The 22056-nt window shown below is 42.2% G+C and overlaps 1 protein-coding gene across 1 annotated transcript in view; it reads left to right on the top strand.

The window, feature by feature from the left end:
- Positions 1-22056, top strand: part of SETD7 (SET domain containing lysine methyltransferase 7) — a 47944-nt gene that overhangs the window by 11366 nt on the left and 14522 nt on the right. The window contains exons 3-5 of the mRNA XM_011374297.2: positions 10096-10297; positions 14012-14201; positions 19747-19828. Of these exons, the coding sequence (XP_011372599.1) occupies positions 10096-10297; positions 14012-14201; positions 19747-19828 (474 nt within the window). The remainder of the gene's footprint in view (positions 1-10095; positions 10298-14011; positions 14202-19746; positions 19829-22056) is intronic.

Genomic DNA, 22056 nt, shown 5'->3' with positions numbered 1-22056 from the left:
TTTTTCCCTTAACAAAGATTATGATAAACTTGAATAAGGATTTTCAGTCTTCAGCTCACCAGGAAAATAGCCCTATTAATTTTTTTTAACCCAGTTTCTAGATAGAAGCAGAATCTTTTATTTTATTTTTCAATCGCATATGTGGCCAGGGGCTTGGTAGAATAAAAAATCTTCATGAGATACAGAAATGCAAAAAATGAACGTGCTCTCTTTTGTTTTGAACTTCACCCCCACGTCGCAGAGGTTACCTGACTGCTACACAGACCTGATACACAGGGTGTTGATGGACTAAACCGAGCTTCTGAACCAGGGTGCCAAAACTGAGCTACACGTTCGCTTCAAAATACCGACCCTCTCACCATTGTTGGCAAAGCATTTGAACATCTTAATTAAATATATTCAGGGCAAAATAACGAACAAGCTATGCATTCCTAAACCTCTAAACTAAGTTTAAATAGCTAAATTTTAAAAGGTAAATTTAATCGTTTACTTTTGTACTACTGTCTCAATTTCGGAAGACAGTTTGCTGGTTTTGAGATCTTAATCAACAGTTAGTTTTTCCTTTATTATATGACAGAACATAAAACAGAAGAGCCGAGTTAGTCAGACACCTGAAGTCAGACCACTCGGCCTTTTCCGGCTAAGTTATCGCATAAATGAGGGAAGAATGAATGCGAAAACTGACCCTTAATTTGAAAATTGTCTTTTCAAGCAGCTATTGTTTTCCATGTTTCCCTCTTTTTAAAGGAAAGAAGAAAATTGTCCTAAGATTAGGTTATTGGGAGTTAACATCTGCTCTGGCCCTGAGTTAGGGGCATTTATGCAGCGAGGAGAAAGGGAACATGGGCTTTGCTGACTGGGCTCTGGGGTGGATTCGCTGGAGCACTGTGGAGTGTCATGAAATATTTAGTATGCAAAATACTTTGATAGACACATCCTTGATCCTACATGTTTATGATAATATATTTTTCCCTTAACTGTTCACATCTCATTTCAACCAAAATTTATGGATAGAAATACAATTTAGCAGGACTTCTCAAAATCTTAGAATGGTTCCAGAGAAGGGGTATTTCAATGCAGATTGCCTTTAGGCTGTGTCATATTAGGGGACCGTGTGGTTTTTAGCTTGATTCTGAGATAGAGATGAGTTAATTCTTTCAGTTTTACTTGTTTGTGTAGTTGTCGCTCTCCTCGTGAGCCAGTGAGATTCCAAAGTATTATTTACTGCTCCATGACTTCACTCTTTTGTGCCTCTGGCATTTTCTCGTGTCGATTTGCTATGTGAATGTGTCTGGCTGAGAGGGCTCCTCATAGTTTATCATTGGCCAAATCACCCAAGCGAAGCTGCCCATCTGATGAGCCACTGAAGGCTGGTGTGTTCCAGGTGACAGGTCCGTGCAGGATTCTTGTGTTCGCTTTTCAGAAAGTGCTTGGTCTCAATTTCAAAGAACTTAGAGTTTGAACGGACTTCTGAAGTCATGTATTCCAACCTCCCACGTGAGGCAAAATAAAGTCCCTTCTCTGTCCCTGACAGTCATCCAGCTTTTGTTGGAACCAGGCTCAATAAATATATTCCTCTGTATTCTAATGAACAGTTCTGACTAAGGCAAATATTTTCGTGACATACAAGAAGAAAGGGAGTGGAAAAGAAATGGATAACTTTAATCCTCCTCATTCGTTCGACACCGGAGAGGTTGTCTCCGTAACAATCTGTGAAGTCGGTTTTATAATCCTGCGCTACATACGAAGAGACAAGGCATAGAGGTTAGGTAACTTCCCCAAATTGCCCTAGTTAGTAAAGGTTGGAGCTGAGATCCAAGCCAAGGTCAGTTCAAGGGCAGAGCCACCCTCTTCTCCATCTACTAGCCTCCTCTCACCAGAAGCAAGGAAATGCCTCTGATTCTGACGGTCTTTCTTCCATACTTTAACTTTGCCTGAGGTCACTCATCAGCTATAATTGGGAGAAGTTCAAAGGAGTCCTGGGGTGAATTCAGTTACTTTCTTGTAGGAGCTTGAACACCTTGGTAGGAGTTTGGCAGTCGGATGGAAGTTTTTCCTGAGGGAACAACTCACGAGGGGTGAGGAAAGGAATCAACCCATCATAGAGCTTTTGTAAAATTTCCTTTTAATTATTCATTCTAACTTTCTCTTTCCCATTGCCCCCAACCCCACACCCCACTTTTTTTTATAGCAGAGCTTTGCTTATAAACTGTACATTTTGAATGATCAGATATTCCAACCCGCTTTTTTTTGCCCTGCTTTGAATGCCTGCTGGATACCTGAATTCCACAGAGGACCCCTTCGAGATCTGATACCAGCGCTTCCTTCTCGCACGGTCCCTTTACCTGTCCAGGGGGACTCTTTTCCTGTTCCCATAGCCACGAATGTATTGCTCTCTTCTGGAAAGTGGCCATTTTTACCTCGTGCTGCAATTATTCTTTTATTCATCCAACAAATATCGTTTATGTAAATGTGTCATTTCCCTTACAGAACAGAGGGTTCCGCAAGGGTAGAGCCTTGTCTGTCTCCTCTCCTGTGCTTCGCAGCACTTTCCCTTCATTTGACATTTTAAAAAAATTCGTGATGAATGAGTGTGGGAGCTGAGAGTAGGATTCACCCAGAACACACACAGACACACACAGACACACACACACGCGCGTGCGCGCGTCATGCTTTAAGTCTAGCAGTTTGACGATCAGAGCAAGTCGTTGACTGACTCCAGGAAAACAGTCCAGCAGGTTTGGGTGAATTCACTGCTGGTTCCTTGCTTGCTTCACACCCTGAAACACAGAGTGTTGATGGGCTGGACGGAGCTTCTGAACCACGTGCCAAGAATGAGGCAGGTACGCGTGAGGGCCTGACACGTCCGAAAACCTCCCTTCCTCTGTCAAGCTAATCACTTCTGGCTCCAAACAGCTTCATCCAGTCACCCCAGTGTGTCACATGGTTGCAATAATTTGCACGTGTGTCAAGACATGAAAAAGCGGAAGCACTAGGCCAGGCTGAAACATGAAGGGGAAAGAAATTTGTTGATTGTTTTTTCTTTTTGAGGTACCAGTTCACTCGTTTTCATAGCAACCGCTCAAAACCCTGCAGAGACTTATGTCAAATAGTGGCGTCCAAGCGCAGTGGCGTCGGTGAGGCCCCGCGAGGTCGCCGTTGTTAGCTTTCTTCAGGTAGCTGAGGCCTGATGCCTCCAGGGAAGGGAGTCGGTATCGTTGCTTCGGTGACACGAGATGAAGTGGGGTGGGCGCAGGTTCCCGTCACCTTCCTTCTGAAGCCCCGTACTGATCAAGTTATGAGACATCTCTTAAAAGGAGTCTCTGCAAAAATTAGCGAGAATCTGATGACTGGAAAAAAGGTTGTGCTTTTGATTCGGTCTTTCTAAGGGGGATGCAGGATTCGGTCCGGGAGAAGCCAGTTTTCTCTACATGAAGCAGCACCCTAATTTACATTTGTCTATTATTTTTTCTCCCTATCGCCATTCCCAATTTTTAGGGTCTGATGTGTTAGGTGAAATAAAGTGAGGACCCTACACCTTTCCTGCCAGTCGAGAGGCTTTGGTTTAAAAAAAAAAAAAAAATCCCGCAAAAGGCTGAAATCAAGATTTTGAAATAAAAAGTGAGGAAACAAAAAGTTTCTATGAGAGTTTTAAAAAGTTGTTCAAACCTGTCGTGCTGGCTTACGTTCCTCTCAAAGGCTTTGTTTGCAGTTGTGGGACCCTGTGTTTGCAAAATCACAAAGTCTAGAGACAGAAGATACAGATGGGAAACGTTCTAGTCTTATATAAAACCTGAACCCACACGGGTGATTTTTTTTAAACCACTTTATTGAGGTATGGCTCACATCCAAAAAGCTGTACACATTGAATGTATACAACTTGGTAAATCTGGAGTTAAATATATGTCTGTGAAACCGTCACCATGATCTGTGCCATTAACTGGTATGTGATTTATGGGAAGGTTTCAAACAAGTATGAATTTATAGCAAGAAAATTCTAGAATCCATTTTTCCCTTAACAAAGATTATGATAAACTTGAATAAGGATTTTCAGTCTTCAGCTCACCAGGAAAATAGCCCTATTAATTTTTTTTAACCCAGTTTCTAGATAGAAGCAGAATCTTTTATTTTATTTTTCAATCGCATATGTGGCCAGGGGCTTGGTAGAATAAAAAATCTTCATGAGATACAGAAATGCAAAAAATGAACGTGCTCTCTTTTGTTTTGAACTTCACCCCCACGTCGCAGAGGTTACCTGACTGCTACACAGACCTGATACACAGGGTGTTGATGGACTAAACCGAGCTTCTGAACCAGGGTGCCAAAACTGAGCTACACGTTCGCTTCAAAATACCGACCCTCTCACCATTGTTGGCAAAGCATTTGAACATCTTAATTAAATATATTCAGGGCAAAATAACGAACAAGCTATGCATTCCTAAACCTCTAAACTAAGTTTAAATAGCTAAATTTTAAAAGATAAATTTAATCGTTTACTTTTGTACTACTGTCTCAATTTCGGAAGACAGTTTGCTGGTTTTGAGATCTTAATCAACAGTTAGTTTTTCCTTTATTATATGACAGAACATAAAACAGAAGAGCCGAGTTAGTCAGACACCTGAAGTCAGACCACTCGGCCTTTTCCGGCTAAGTTATCGCATAAATGAGGGAAGAATGAATGCGAAAACTGACCCTTAATTTGAAAATTGTCTTTTCAAGCAGCTATTGTTTTCCATGTTTCCCTCTTTTTAAAGGAAAGAAGAAAATTGTCCTAAGATTAGGTTATTGGGAGTTAACATCTGCTCTGGCCCTGAGTTAGGGGCATTTATGCAGCGAGGAGAAAGGGAACATGGGCTTTGCTGACTGGGCTCTGGGGTGGATTCGCTGGAGCACTGTGGAGTGTCATGAAATATTTAGTATGCAAAATACTTTGATAGACACATCCTTGATCCTACATGTTTATGATAATATATTTTTCCCTTAACTGTTCACATCTCATTTCAACCAAAATTTATGGATAGAAATACAATTTAGCAGGACTTCTCAAAATCTTAGAATGGTTCCAGAGAAGGGGTATTTCAATGCAGATTGCCTTTAGGCTGTGTCATATTAGGGGACCGTGTGGTTTTTAGCTTGATTCTGAGATAGAGATGAGTTAATTCTTTCAGTTTTACTTGTTTGTGTAGTTGGCGCTCTCCTCATGAGCCAGTGAGATTCCAAAGTATTATTTACTGCTCCATGACTTCACTCTTCTGTGCCTCTGGCATTTTCTCGTGTCGATTTGCTATGTGAATGTGTCTGGCTGAGAGGGCTCCTCATAGTTTATCATTGGCCAAATCACCCAAGCGAAGCTGCCCATCTGATGAGCCACTGAAGGCTGGTGTGTTCCAGGTGACAGGTCCGTGCAGGATTCTTGTGTTCGCTTTTCAGAAAGTGCTTGGTCTCAATTTCAAAGAACTTAGAGTTTGAACGGACTTCTGAAGTCATGTATTCCAACCTCCCACGCGAGGCAAAATAAAGTCCCTTCTCTGTCCCTGACAGTCATCCAGCTTTTGTTGGAACCAGGCTCAATAAATATATTCCTCTGTATTCTAATGAACAGTTCTGACTAAGGCAAATATTTTCGTGACATACAAGAAGAAAGGGAGTGGAAAAGAAATGGATAACTTTAATCCTCCTCATTCGTTCGACACCGGAGAGGTTGTCTCCGTAACAATCTGTGAAGTCGGTTTTATAATCCTGCGCTACATACGAAGAGACGAAGGCACAGAGGTTAGGTAACTTCCCCAAATTGCCCTAGTTAGTAAAGGTTGGAGCTGAGATCCAAGCCAAGGTCAGTTCAAGGGCAGAGCCACCCTCTTCTCCATCTACTAGCCTCCTCTCACCAGAAGCAAGGAAATGCCTCTGATTCTGACGGTCTTTCTTCCATACTTTAACTTTGCCTGAGGTCACTCATCAGCTATAATTGGGAGAAGTTCAAAGGAGTCCTGGGGTGAATTCAGTTACTTTCTTGTAGGAGCTTGAACACCTTGGTAAGAGTTTGGCAGTCGGATGGAAGTTTTTCCTGAGGGAACAACTCACAGGGGCCCTGTTCTGGCGAGTCCTCTTTCTCGTTTGTAAAGTGGAGATAATTATGCCTACTTCTCTGAGCGTTGGGAAGATTGGATGGGAAAATCTGCAAAGACCTTGTAGAGTGGAGGCCACCTAGTAGGCGCTCACAGGAAAGCCTGGGTTTTTTTTCTATTACTCTGTATCTGCATTTTTTCCGTTGTTGAGATATAATTGAGATACAACCTACGCGAGTTTAAGGCATACAGTGTGATGATTTGAAACACGTACCTATTGAGAAATTATTACCTCACATCATTACCCTTCGTGTGTGTGTGGTGATAACATTTAAGATCTACTCCCTCAACAAGTTTCAGGTATATGATAGAGTATTGTTACCTATAGCCACCATATGGTGCATTGGCTCCCCAAGACTTACTCACCTTCCAGCTGGGAGTTTGTGCCCTTTGACCAATATCTCCCCATTTCCCCCGCTCCCCATCCCCTGGCAACCTCCTTTCTTCTATCTCTGTGAGTTGGGCTTTTTTAGATTCCACATGTAACTGAGGACATACGTTTGTCTTTTTCTGTCCGAATTATTTTACTTAGCATAATGCCCCCAAGGTCCAGGACGAATTATCGTTATTATCTTTCATTATTATCGTTACTGTTATTAGTTGATAACGATGATTAGCAGAGTTTTCTTAGGGTTTGTTTTCAGAGAGCAAAACTCAATTTCACTAAGTGCTTCTCAAATATTTTAACTGTCATCTTGAGCCTTTCTAAGAATCAGAGCCTACAGACTCATAGGTTGTCTATTAAAGGGCAAAACACCTTATAGACAGACAGCACGTATCGCACAGAAGCATGGCAGTGTGCCGTTCGGCGGCTGATCACACCTTGGAAGACGTCGAAGCTTCTCGTTGGATAGCCGGTGGTTTGGGTTCGTTGTTGATGTTCTTCTTCTTTACTTAGTTTTCAATATTTTAAGAGATAATATATTTTGTCATATAAAATGATTCCTAAAAGAATGTTTCAATTCATGACTAGAAGTCATGATTTAATTTGGTTAGAGATGAGAATTTAAAGCAGAATTATGATTCATTTTAAATTTCCTTCTTGGTTCTTATATTGTTTTACTGCCTGAGACAGGAAGGGAACGCCTTAGGGGAAGGGAACGGAGTTTATGTCCTATGCGGTAGAAAGTTCAAAACCTTCTAGACCCCAAAACTGTGAAGGAGAAGCCGAAGCTGCCAATGTGTCCTAAGACCACGTTTGTGTATTCAGATATTAAAGAGAATTTTAAAAATACAGTAATACTTGAACAGAATACAGATGTGTCAGTCGAGGTAAAAGAGAGTGTGACCCATAAATGTTTTCTGAATGTGTTCTCAGGGATTTTAAAAGTTTGGTTACGTATGTTTTAAGGAGAGGAGCCAGGAAAATGTCGATGGAAGCTAAGATATATGGCGGTGTGCTCGGGGCCCGTGAATAAGCTAACGGGAGCAGAGGATTCTAGAGCAGGAATCAGCAAAGTTTTTCTGCAGAGGGTGAGGCAGTACATATTTTAGGCTTTTGGGCCACATACAGTCTCTGTTGCAACTCTTCAACTCTGCTGTTGTAATGTGAAAGCAGCCGTAGAGGGTACAGGAAGGAATGCGTGTGGCTGTGTTCCAGGAAAACTCTATTTACAAAACAGGCAGCAGGCCCTGGCTCGCTGACCTCCTCTGGAGGAGGAAAAGTTGGAAAGAAAGGTAGCACCTTTAACACCAGACTGAGAAGCTTTTATTTTATTTTCCCCATGAAAGAGTATTTCAAAGCCACATTTTTATTTTATTTTATTTTTTTTTTTTTTTATGGCTCTGGAGAACCAACCCTCTGTGATAACATGCCCCTTTTGTCATCAGATCCCATCCAGGCCACCATAAAAATTTGCCAAGACTTTCAGCACCCAGGCAAGTGCTGAAAATAATTCGGTTACGTTTCACTCTGCAGCGCCTTAAGAATTTGAATGTGGGTATCTTATATCAGTTGGGCTAAAAGGAAAGAGCAGTTGGTTCTTAGTATTATGATGCTAATGAGGACAGGCTCCATGGCAAAGGGGGGATGGGACAAGGTCCTGGACATGGCTGGGGGGAGGAATATATGCAAGTTTGTATTATTGCTTAATTCTCAAGAGCCACGCCTTGTAGATTTGATCATATCCTTGGGAAACATTGGCAGACCAATCCATCCGGGGATCATTCTACCCAACATGCAATTCAGTTTTGAATGCTGCTGAGAATCCAGTCAGTGCTGTCACCAGGTTTATTTATTAGCAAATAAATATCCAAGGCCATACTGAAGATGGTATTACAGATAAACGATTTAAAATATTTTGGTTTAACTATTTCCCATTCAATATATGGGACATATTTATACTAAAAATTTATTTGTTTTTTATCTGAAATTCAGACTTCACTGGGCACCCTGCATTTTTCTCTGGCAATCCTAAAACTGAAGATAAATAGTGTTTTGGACTACTTATTGCATTATTATGTCAGTTGATTAGTTATCCTTCACCAAGTCTGCTTTTTTTTAATTGTGGGAGTCTAATGACTGTCAAATCTCATTAATTCCAACCTCGCTGATTTAGAATTTTGATTATTTTGGCAAGCGTTCTGCTCAAGTGCACTTTAAAATAAGCCTATTTGTCACTGATAGTACAAACAAAAGAGAAAGGGAACTATTTGTCTCCTTGGGAGACTACAAATAGTGTAATTACAATGTAATCAGAGGCTATCGTTATTTAGACTGTCCTTTTCATTTAATAATTACAGATCATTCTATCAGTTGTTAAAGCAACACAAGACTTTACCAGACAGAGTCAGGTGCCACCACCTCAGTCTCCATGGCCTCTTGAGTCCACCTGTCCCTGGTACAAAGCATTTGCCAGTCTCTCTTGTTTGATGGTGTTGGTTTTGGCTTTCTAGGACCTCCCACGATGCTTGCTCCTTAGAAGGCATCCTATAAATGTTTGTTAATTCAGTTATTGACTGAATGCTACCTGCACACGTTAAAATCGTCAATGTGTCTTTGTTGCTAAACATCTTACATTTTAAATTTAAAAAATAACTTGGACTGGTCTCCCCCTCGTTCCAAATTTCGGTCCATAAAGAGAGTTTTCGTTAAAGTTAGTTTCATCATGGCCTTTGTGAGGCTAACTCTGAAAACATGTTATCGAAATTCTGAAAGTGTTTGGTGAGGGGAGAGAGAGATGCTTGTAAATTCACCACGAGCACCCCTCCGAGTGTTCCACGAGCACCCCTCCGAGTGTTCCACGAGCACCCCTCCGAGTGTTCCACGAGCACCCCTCCGAGCGTTCTTCTGTGCTCGGGCTGTGGGTCTCAAACGTTGTCAGGCTGCTAATGATATTAGCAAAGTTTAGCCTGCATTCTTCCTTACCCGTCTCTATTTTCCATGATCACGTACACACACACACGTGCATGCACACACTCAAGTAAATTACTGGATATCTTCCAAAGAGATGGAAGGGGACTTTTTTTGACTGGTATCCAATTATGCCTGTCATTGACAAAGAAAGCATTATGATTTAAATCAAATATGTAGGCATTTACACATGGTAAACCACAGTTGTAGTTTTAGAGATCACTATATACAAACCAACTGAAAGACCCCTGAGTGGACCAGCGGATTCCGGAGGGCCGTCATGCTTGCGTGGCTTATCTGTGGAAAGCGTGACTCCAGAATCTCTGTCATCGGGAGTGGTCGCTCCTCGTCTTGGAAACATACTCAGATGAGCCTTGTTCTCAAGTTGCCACCTGTGGCTTCTTTCTTATCCATTTCTTCCTGCCGAGGAAAATAGGAACCAGGACACTGGGAATGAAATCTCCCTCTCTTCCTAATCCCACCCACATTTCAGTATTTTTTTTTTTTTCCTAGTAATCTCGGGGAATGCAGGAGGATGCCCTGAAGAGAGGCGATCCTTACCTCCGGAGGGTCCAGTCGTGGTCTGACAGCGCCCTTGTGTTCTCCCCTTTCTCACAGCACCCTGGAGGGGTACTACGCGGACGACGCGCTGCAGGGCCAGGGAGTCTACACGTACGAGGACGGGGGAGTGCTCCAGGGCACCTATGTGGACGGAGAGCTGAACGGTCCCGCCCAGGAGTACGACACGGACGGGAGGCTGATCTTCAAGGGACAGTATAAAGATAACATTCGGCATGGAGTGTGCTGGATATATTACCCAGTAAGCCTTGCAACTGCTCGTTGTGCTGGAAGGTAGAATGTTTTGTGACGGTGCTTTGACTCTTCACCATAAAGAGTAAAATGCATTCTCTACATCAGAAAACGTGAAGCTGTGAAACTCGAGAGTCACAGTAGCTGAATTGAAGCCAACTGTTCATGAGCTCATTCCCCTCACTGTGGTTCGCTACTGACTGAGCTTGGCGGTCCTGCGATCTACGATGAATTCCTTTTCGGTTGGTTTAGAAAGGAATGATTAATCATCCTTGAAACAAGTTGAGGCCAATTGGTTGTATTGTACCACTAATAAAGACAAAAAATATATTACTTTTAAAAATATTACTTTGCTATCCTATAGAAAGAGATGGAGGAATATTTCATTGTCGCATTTAATTTTATTCTGTTTCTCATATATAAGAACTATTCCAGCCCTTCTCCATCTTTCTGGACTTACTACACGGTAGTTACTTAATAATCCTACTGAATAAGTTGCTTTATGCTTTATATTGCTTAAATCGAGGTGATTAAAATGAGCTTGCCTTTGAGCGTTTGATAACATGAAATTTACTAGAGCAAAAAGATGTGGCAAAACCCTTGGTTGGGAACCGATGCTCTAAATTTTTGTTTGCGTTTCAAATATCCCATCTGTTGTTAGTGAGTTTCCAGAAAATGTTTTAGAAAATAGACCTTAGAAAATATTTTATCTAACATTTTATTTTGTCCAGAGCTTCAGTCAAAATACATTTTGTCTTTCTCTGAACCCTATCTTCTTGCGATGAAGAAGTAGTAATAAAAACAAAGTATCTGTTACACGTATAACAAGAAAAGCAGGCCCAGCCAGATTTACTTACATATTGTTGTTCTTAAAAAATAAGTTCTACTCTAGGGATAGGGCATAAGAAAAGAGCCCTGTAAAACATTTTTAAAATAATGACTGAAGGATACACACATGCCGTCGGCAGGATCTGCAGTAGGTCAGAAGTCCTTTCAGTTACTGCCCAGACGTGGTGGTGGAGACAGCGGTTTAGGAAGACCGAAGCTTTCCTTGCGTCATGGGTACGCAGGGTGAGCGTCTTGCTGTGGATATAACAGTGATTCCTAAAGTCAGCGAAGGGGGACTGTGTGTGTCGGGGGGTTGTCCATAGGAAAGAGGTAAAACATGGATTAGCAGATTCTCCCACTACCTGTCATTGTATTTGTGACTGTGATCAATTAAGTCCCTAGAGGAGATCAAAGGTGCACTAAGTGAATGGGTCCACCTTACTCGGTGTGGTTGCATTTTGAAACCTAACTGCGCAGCTACATTTTAGCCTTTGGCCTTCGTCATTATCCGAGAGAAGACTTGTCTGCCCTGGGAAGGAAGCACTGGAGAGTTACAAGCTTTCAGATGAGCTTGTTTGATGATACTTACTTTATCTCTGGTGTCCCTTGGCAGTGGAGGGGCTCATCCCATCCCTCTGCTTTCTGGACTCAGAATCGACTGACTACGACATGGGAGTAGGTGTCAGGGATCACGGTGTTGGTTTTAGTATGGCGGTGTCAGATCGTAGATGTGGTGTGAACTCCCTTCTCCTCTGGACACACGGGCCAGCTGCAGACAGAGCAGCTAGAAAGCTGCAGGTTTCCCCTGGGGACGTAGAGCCTGCCTGAGGGAGGACAGGAGTGGAGAGGGGGACAGGTGTGCAGGGGGACAGGTGCGCCTGAGGCCACTGCCAGTTCCCAGGCCCCCAGAGACGGTGAGCAAAAATTCAGCAAACGTGCAGGACACATGGGAGCAGCAGCCTTTGTCCTGTTAACCGCAACCCAGTGGCAAGATGGGTGTCAGTGGGTGTCAGACCCTGCCTTCTCACTAACCAAATGAACGAGACCTCCTCGCAAGAGAAGGAGCCACTGGGCAGAGGAGGGAAAGCGGCAGCTTCTTCTCCAACCCTTCATGGACACCTCAGACGAGGACGTTTTTGTGACGGGGGGGTCAAAGCAGGAACGAGGAGAGAAAAACTTATGATTCCCTCTGCAGGATTTGTAAGCTCACTCTAAAGACACTTTCTTTCAAAATTTTACTTTAGAGCAGTGATATAAAGTTTTTAATTAAAAAATTCATAACCCCTCTTGGAAATAAAAGAAGACTCTCAGCTTTATCATTCTAGACAAATAAATTCATTTGCCCCCCAAAACCAGAAGTTTAAAGTACTTAAGGGGAAAAAAATGTAAGACGCTAGAAAGACAATAAATAGCAATGTCCATGGCTTATATTAGTTTCGGCAGGAAGAAGCACAAACACTCTAAAACCCTTTAGCTCAATCGTCACTGAAAGCCTGAAGGAAGATCTTGCAGAAAGTTTCATCCCCGTCTATGCTGGGTTATTAAGAATTCACTCGGAGAGGAGAAAGCAATAATAGATCCCTAATGCACTTTCTAGCCATGAGAAAGGCTTCCAAGTATTTTTCTTTCTATGAAGTCCTGTGATTCGTTTTTTAGTTTATAAACTTTTTTTCCTCCAAAGAGCAGTTAGACTTCCAGGAACTTCGTAGAAATCAGGTACCCGATGTTATTTATTCCTGCTGGCTCTCAGTAAGCAGCATTTGGGATCGCGAAGAAGTCATCCTGCATCACTGACTTTGAGGAGCTGCTCCCAGAACCTTTGAGTTGGGGACATAACCAAGCCATTAGAAGATGTTCTGGTGTCACTATCGTTATATCAAATCCACGAAGGTCTTAGAATTTCACTTGTACCATAAGGATGTCCTGAGTAGGGGCGAAGGGAGAAATATTTCTTGCAGTCTAGATTATATTATTTTTTGAGTATTTATGAGATTTTTTTTTTTTTTTTTTTGGTACTCCAGTTCACTTCAAAAAGTGTTTATGGATCCCCTTCTGTGTCTCTGGCACTTACCAGGATCCAGAATTCTATGACGGCCTCTGCCCTAAAGCATTTACTGACCCTTAGGGACAAAATAAATGACAGATTTAAACAGGAAGCACAGCTGGCTCCTCTCCTGGAAGGAGACAGGCGGGAGCAGTAAATAAAGAAAAGTGGGGAGAAAGAAGCGATGGGGAAGGGAGTAGAAATGCGTTGATCTTTGTTCACTTTTTCTTCTAACTCTAAAAAAAGTGATGGCATAAGATTCTCAGATAGGCTGTTTCCAGAAACTTTTTTGTTTATCTCTTAGAGAAAATGCAGGCAACTCTCTTTACTCATGTACGCTAAATTAATTCTTAAGTACGTTTGAATTAAAGATTTTCCTAACAGACCAGAAATCCAAAATTCGGCATTAAGAAGTAAAACTGTATGACTAGTGGGTAAGACTGTCTTGCCACAGATCCTCGTCACATTCGATATTGGCTCAAAGTAACACGATTACATTTCCTGGAAATGTTTGTAACTAATATTACAAATATGACATATTTCGTAGGTGACAAACCAAGATAGAGTATCAGTAACTTGTCCAGGATTATAAAGTGCAGCTGAGTCTCTGGCTCTAAATCAGGCTTCTGTGCCCCATGCTTGTACCTACCAGCCGTTTATTTGCACGAGGCTGGATGGGGAGATATATGTCATGTTTTTCTCACTCGTGTGAAAGCCTCTGAGTTCCTAAACTGTTACAATCCATATTAGTGCTGTTAATGGGAGTGCACGAGAGAAATTTCTTGAAGCTCATATCGTAGAGCTTCTATATACTATATATAATATTTTCTGGTTCTTGGTTTCGCCCACCAGGATGGAGGCAGGCTTGTAGGGGAAGTAAATGAGGATGGGGAGATGACTGGAGAGAAGATAGCCTATGTCTACCCAGACGAGAGGACCGCACTTTATGGAAAATTCATCGATGGAGAAATGATCGAAGGAAAACTGGCTTCCCTTATGTCCACTGAGGAAGGAAGACCTCACTTTGAACTGATGCCTGGAAGTAAGTTGAATCTGCTTCGGATGGGCTGTTCTAATTCCAGAACAGGTTGTTAGGGCTTGTTTGAGAGAAGTTCCTTTCTTTGTCTAGTTCACTTTAGTGGTGTATTAATCAGCTTTGCTGCATAAAAGACACCTCAATACCTCAGTGGTTTTCAACAGCAAATGCAGTTCTGTTTACCAGCTCGTCCGGACTGGGCTTGGCTGGCTCAGGTTGAACTTGAGGCTTCTAATCAGGTTTCAGCCTGCTCTATAATTATGAATTCTGGGGCCCAGTCTAAAGGGACAGTGGCAACCTGAGTCAAGATCTTAGGTGGGTCCCAGGAGGCCAGAGCACGAGCAAACATCTATGAATCCTCTTACAGCCTCAAGTTGTAACTAACATAATGTCACTTTCACCCACTTTTCATTGGTCAAAGCAAGTCATATGACCAAGCCAAACATCAGTGGGACAACGAAATATATACTATGCACTTTCACAGCAGATGCTGAAAATCACATGACAAAGGAATAGCTGTACACTTCAAATACTGGGAAGGAGCGAAGAAATGACATCAGTAATGCGGTCGATTTCAAACATGATAATTTCAGAAAAAATTGAACTGCGGTTTAATGATATTAAAGAATCAAATTAGGTAGGTCTCCACGTTGGTACAAATTATAAAGCTGAGTCAGCCTGAGCTTTGAGTGGAAAAAGTAAGTGCATGCTGGCGTCCCCAGCCTCTTCGGAGCCCAGGATCTGCTTGGAGTATACATCAGATGTCCGAGTGAGCCCACCAGAATCCATATTAGGAAAAGAATCCTATTTCCTTTTAGAAGTACAGTGTGGTACACAAAACATTTTTTTCTGATTATAAAATTATTTATTGTCAAAAACCTGGAAAATATACAAGGAAAAAAATTAAGATTTTTTTTGTGTGTGTTAGTATTTTGAGTGGTACAGCATCAGAAAGATGTTTGAATTGGTCTGGTTCCCTGAAAACAATTGATGCATGTATTTCTAATCCAACTCGAGTTACAAGGAGAAAAAGGGAGATAATAAATGTAGGTGTTAATGGGTCTAAATCATCTTTAGCTATTTGTGATCTGAAGGAGATTCTCCAAACGAGGTTGTCCGAAAGTAGAAAATCTAGCACTTTACATTTAGGTCCAACTTGGGTTGTTTTAAATGTCTCATTTTTTGTTTGGTTGTGTTTTTAAGTTAGAAATTGAGGCCATCTAAATGCAATGTGGAGTTCTGGGTTGGCTCTTGGAACAGAAAAGAGACATTAGTGGAAAAACTGGTGAAATCTGAATAAAGCCTAGAGTTTAGCAATGTAGTTATCCTGGTTTCTTCATTTTGACAAACCATGTAACATGAGAAGTTAACATTAGAAGTTCCAGCTACGAGTATTGGGAATTCTCTGTACTATCTTTGCCACTTTTCTGTAAACTTTGAATCGTTCCAAAATCGAAAGCGAAATAGTAATCTTTGAACTTCAGACTCTAATATCTATGCTCTTCACATATGTCCTGAACAGAGACAGTATTTTCATGTGTAGAAATGAAGAGACTGTGAGGCCAGGGGAGGATCCCAACTGGTGATGCGAATTTTAAAACTTCAGAAGTGGCAGCATTGTTAGTGGCAAGACCCTTGAACTGAAGTCGCCTCATTTGTGAAGACGGTAAAGGGGATCGAATACATGGTGACAAAAGCAGACTAGACTTTGGGTGGTGAGCAAATGATGGAGTATACAGATGATGCATTATAAAGTCGCACACCCGAAACTTATGTAAGATTATTAACCAATGTCACCACAATGAATTTAATTAAAATTTTTAAAAAGAATAAGTAATGACGATGGAAAAAAATACATCATCTACGCTGAGTCTTAGCTCCAGCGTTTACTGCATTATATTCTTGGGCAAGTTATTTTTATTTATTCTTTTAGAACCTATTCCTTCATTCTAAAATACAGGCCTTGGCACCCCCCACGAAAGACCATAACGAAAGTTCTTGTTGTTATTACATTCTTCTTGGTATTAGTAAGAGACAGATTTTGGGAAGTAAGAGTGATCATTCTCAGGGGAATGATGGTTTTTCTTAGAACTCCTGGTTGCAAATAGCCAACACCCTCTTCAAGCTAACTTAAGGCGAAAAGGCGGGGAGGAGGTGTCGGGAGGGCAGTTATTGGCAAGATTCTGGCAGGCTCAGCTGTTTTTAGGGAGGCTGAACAATTTGGGTGTCAGAAGGGTCAGGAACCATGGCCGCTTTGGGGACTCGAAAGATCTTGAGTGTGCCGCCACCTCCGTTTCTCTCCCCAACTCCCTCCTTCCGTTACGTTTACTAAACCGCTGACTAAGCCCATAGATCGGGTTCTATGGGGTCATGTGGCCGTCTGGCCCAACGGTTTGGGGAGGAGGTAAACAGAATGCAAATATCTGACTTGAAACACTTCGGCTGTCACCTCCCTGACCTCTCCCCCCGCCTACCCTTTCCCCTTATGCTTCTGTAACCACAGACCGCTTCTAAATCTCTACGTTCTCCTTGGTGATTTTCTGTATCGTGCCCCTGGCTGGAATTTCTTCTCTCTCCATCTCCTCGCCTCTCTACATGGAATTCCTGTCCCTGGCTAAGTCCTATTCCAGCTTTAAGGCTTGGCTCACCTCTTAGAATTAGTGTTGTCAAGTGAATGAATGAATTCTAGTTCAAGGTCCTAGTGTCACCCATAGAAGAAATGCCTTCTATTTGCCTGGAGCGTCAGGAGTAGCGGAAGGGACGGCAAGCCTTGGAAAAGGTGGTGTCGACTCCTTGGAAGCGGGAAGAGATGTTACTCCTCGTCGTGTCTGCACAGCCCCCAGCCCAGTGCTTTACCTGTGCTCGATACTTAGTGCGTTCGAGATGAAAGTGTTAATCTATGGAAAGGAGATGGGCGTTCATAGGAGAATTTCTGCACAATTCAACAGGTATTCCACAGAAAAGTTTGGTTAAAAGTGTGGGTTTTTGCTTTATCTCCTCAGTTAAGGCAAGCAAAAGAAAAAATAAACAAACGGGACTATATCAAATAAAAATTTGGGGCACAGCAAAGGAAACCATCAACAAAACAGAAAGACAGCCTACTGAATGGGAGAAGATGTTTGCCAGGGATACATCTGATAAGGGGTTAATATCTAAAATTTTTTAAGGATTTCTTCCCAAAAAAAAAACAAACAATCCAATTAAAAAATGGGCGGAGGACCTGAATCAACATTTTTCCGAAGATGACATAGAGATGGGCAATAGACTTATGAAAAGATGCTCAAGGTCACTAATCATCAGAGAAATGCACAATGAAATATCATCTCATACCTGTAGAAATGGCTGCCATCAATAAATCAGCAAACGAAGGGTGTTGGTGAGCATGTGGAGGAGGGAGAACCCTCATCACTGTCGGTGGGACTGCAAAGTGGTGCAGCCACTGTGGAAAGCAGTCTGGAGGCTCCTCAAAACATTTTAAATACAGCTACCTTATGACCCAGCCATCCCACTTCTCGGTATCTATCCAAAAAAAAAAAAAAAAATCCAAAACGCTAATTTGAAAAGATATATGTACCTCGTGTTCATTGCAGCATTATTTACAATAGCCAAGATATGGAAGCAACCTATGTGACCATCGATATACGGTTGGATATAGAAGATGTGGTGCATATACACAATGGAATATTACTCGGCCACGAAAAGAAATGAAATCTCACCATTTGTGACGGCATGGATGGACCTAGAGAGAGCATTATGCTAAGTGAAATAAGTCAGACAGAGGAAGAAAAATACGCGTGGTCTCCTATGTGAAATCTAAGGAACAAAATAAAGACGGAACAGAAACAGACTCATAGAAACAGAGAACAAACTGGCGGTTGCCAGATGGGAGGGGCATCGTGGGGCTGTGCAGAAAAGGTGGAGGGATTAAGAAGTACAAACGGGTAGTTACAGAACAGTCACAGGGATGTGAGATACAGCACAGGGAATACAGTCGATAACATTGTAATAACGATGGATAGTGCCAGGTGGGATCGTTTTGTAAATTATGTAAATGTCTAACCACTGTACGGTACACCTGAAACTAGTATAAAATAATATTGAATGTCAACTCTCATTGAAAAATAAATAAATAAGTGAGTGAGTAAATAAATAAATAAATAAATGAAAGAAAGCCAATCCCATTAAAAAAAAAAAAAAAATGTGGCTTTTTTCCCTCCTTTGAACAAACCTCCTTTAACGGGGTGTGTGCTGGTCCGTTCCCAGTGCTCTCGGATGCACGCCACGGCCTTTCCCTGCCCTCCTGCTACTGCGGGGCACTCTGCTCCTTGCAGACTCCTGCGCCTCTGGCTTCTGTCTGGGTTTGGCCACAGGGAGGCACTGGCCAGGGACACGAGAGGGAAGGGAGAAGCCCTCTCGCGTCCAGCAGCATCTCCAGCAGTGGCCTGCGTCCTGATTCCATGTCCCACCAGGAGGGTCCCCATGGTTCCAGCTTCCCCAGGCTACCCTGGCGGAAGAGCTCCAGGAACCCCGGCTCCGCCTTTGTCCCTCTGGCTTTGGGGCGTGTCTTCCTGCCCTTGCCAGTATCTGGGCTCCTCGCTGCCCCATCTGCCTTCTCAGCTCTTCCATCTTCTGTGTCACCAATTCCCCGAATTTAATTCTCTCTTTCTGAATTACTCAGACGATCTGTTTCCTGGTTAGACACTGACTGACAAATATATATGTGTATGTATATATATATAAAGAGAGAGAGAGAGAGAACCTGGTACCCGCTGGGAACCGCTGAGGAACTGCTTAATGGCATTATTTGTGAGGCCCTCATGCCTACAGTAATCGACTTTGCAGGAGCGAGCCCTCCAGTTCTGAAGTGCGTTTCCTCTTAGCCTTCGGAGCCGCTGTCTTTCCACTGTGCCCTCGGAGGACCCTCCTAGGCCAGCCCTTTGCAGCGAACCAATGTTATCCTAGGACGGTTGTTGATTCTAGGACTCTATTTCTGGAATAAATTACTAATTGGCTTTTGAATCACTTTAATAGAAATAGGATGACTTTGTAAATGCTTGATCAAAAGCAGTTCTGTTCTTCATCCTGGTGAGGCCAAATGTTTGTTTTGGGAGAAAGAGAACAATCGCTGAGCTGGGTGGTTGGATTCTACAGACTGCATCTCATGTGACGAAAACCACAAGAAAAATTTTAAAACCGCTATCCAATCTGATCTGACCGGAGAGATCTCAAAATTTCATGACAAAGCATTTTCTTGATTAAAAATTTTAATTACACAAGCACCTTTTAAACCATTTGAATAAAGAAAATTCAAAAGAAAAATTAGAATTTTAAGGGATACTTCTGACAGCTGTTCGTTAAGACCTGAAACTAAAACTCTCAAGGGCAAATCTAAAAACTGTCCTCTTATTTTGAAGAATTTTATTCTAGCTTGGTATAACTTGAATAGTATGTTTCATTATTTAACTCTTCCTGGTCCCATGGATGGAGAGATATGTTTTAAATGCTTTTTCCTAACTCTGTACGTGGACTGAGAATTTCGTTTGCTTTTCAGGTTCAGTGTACCATTTTGACAAGTCAACTTCATCCTGCATTTCTACCCATGCTCTTCTTCCAGATCCATACGAATCAGAGAGGTAATTTTCTCCTTGTGGTTTCAATAGCACTGTTTGTGTGAGGGTAAATAACCCTGGCGGTGGGAACTCATGGTCCTCTGTGGCTCTCTGCTCAGGCTGAGTTCTTGACCAGAAAAAAATATATCCTTATATTTTCAGGAAGGATGTTTTTATTCTCATATAGAACCTGCCCCTGTAAGAGAGTTTCTCTACCGAGAAGGCACAGAACAGCCTGTGTGTCAGTTCTACAATGAAACCTCTGCAGAGGGAAGCAGTCGGGCCAGGCAGCCAGCTATGCCCTGCCTGGTGTCCCCTTTCTTGGGGCTCTGGTGCCACAGTTTGTACTGCAGATACATGCTGGCCTCTAAGGGAGTACGTCACACTCTGTAAAGCTCTAGCCTGGGCAGGGACCAGAATGCCTTCTTGTCTACTCAGCCCAGCGGAGGGGGTTTGGAACACAAGACAATTTATTCACGAAGGGAGAACAGGAGTGAAGCGAAGAAAATATAAAAAGCGTAAAAACATTCCAGCTTATAAATTACAAGTGTCTGATTCCATAAGCCCACTCCCAGAGTGTCAAGTCCTGTTCCATTTCCTATCTTATCTAAACTCAGCTCCTGATTCTCGGTGTGGCTCCTCCGGTACCCTGCCTGGGGTTCTTATTCCCTAGCAACCGGCCTATTGATGAGTAAGAGACCATCTGCAGGTGGTTTTCTCTTGGCCTCACTCTTTGTAAGCCTGGCTTACAAAGCATGGCTTTTGTTCGCTTACTGTTCAGTTCTTATCTGAAAAATAGGCCCCTTCCCTGGTTTAACTGACAAGGTTGGTCCCCCAATGTCACAATGAGTAAATAGTCTCTTTCTTGACACAAGGCTTTGGCCCCTTTCGAAAGGGAATGGTTTAGTCTCTTGTTAGTCCCGAAACACTGTGTGTAGCATCACTGTATGTATCAGTCTTTTTTGTTACTGTGGCTGTGATGATGCTGCATAACCATATCCTCAAAACTATCAGTGGTTTACGAAGGCAAACCTTTTATTTTACGGTCATAGTTCTGTCCGTTGGCTGAGGTTCAGCCACTTCTGACTGGGCTCATCCCGGCTCAGCTGGAGTAGGGCGGACTCCAGGTTTCGAGTTGGGTTCGAGTCTGTTTCACAGATCTTCATTCCAAAACTCAGGCTAAAGGAGCAACGGCCCATTGGGCCACCTTCTTGTCGAGATGAATGGAAACTCAGGAGGTGCCTGGCAGAAACTCGCCATGCCCCTTAACGCCTGAGACCTGGCACTCAGTCACTCTGCCCACATTCTAACAGCAAAGCAGATCATACAGCCGAGCCCCAAGTCATTCAGGCAGGGATGTATCCTCTGCCAGCTCTGAGGAAACACCACAAGGTCACATGGCAAAGTGGCAGGATGTATGATTCTATCACGTGGGGGGAATAAAGAGTTGGAAGCAATAATTCAGTCTTCCACGCCATAAAACAAGCATAAGATCCATGTAATAAAAATTACAGATGACCACTTCCAGCAGAGGGGTGACATCACAGTGCCCGAAGAACTGAAATAGTTCTTGGTACAGCAGGTACTCTTTTTAAATCCAGTTCAATAATCATGAGTGCTTAGAAAATAAGTGGTTGCAAACTTTTTCTGTACAGAGCTATATAGTAAAAATTTTAGGCTTTGTGGGTCTTTATTGCAACTACTTGACTCCTCCTTCATAATATTGAAGCTGTCATAGACAATATTAAACAAATAGTCTGTGTGGCTGTGTTCCAATAAAACTTTATTTACAAAGATGGGCTGCAGTCAGATTTGGCCCCTTGGCCTCCATTAGCTGACCTGTTAAAAACTCCTTTGTTGGGAAGTGCTTACTGGATGGGTTTTATGAATCACTTGTCACTCTTTCATGCAAAAGATTCATCTTGGGGCTTAATTAAAACAATCTTACCCTCCTATTTTGGCACGGACAAACTTAGGTATAGTTTTAAGTAGCTTTGGAAGATGTTTTATTTGTCCAAGAAGAGAGTGAAATTTATTTTAACTAAAAACATAAAAAAATCTTTAAACCTTATATCAAGCACTGAGCTGCTTTATGAATGTATTGTAATAACCCCGTTTTTAGAGAGCAAATTTTAAATACCACTCTTAAAAGAGACATAAGTACCAGTTCTTCAGTTTCCAGTGCCAAAATATTTAACTTTTCTTCCTTTATTCCTTCCTCATTGGATTATTATGAACTGATGTTTTGGATT

Source organism: Pteropus vampyrus, unplaced genomic scaffold, assembly GCF_000151845.1.
Source record: "Pteropus vampyrus isolate Shadow unplaced genomic scaffold, Pvam_2.0 Scaffold243, whole genome shotgun sequence".
Lineage (NCBI taxonomy): Eukaryota > Metazoa > Chordata > Mammalia > Chiroptera > Pteropodidae > Pteropus > Pteropus vampyrus.
Note: the sequence above shows the minus strand (reverse complement) of the source record. Positions and strands in the feature narration are given on the sequence as shown.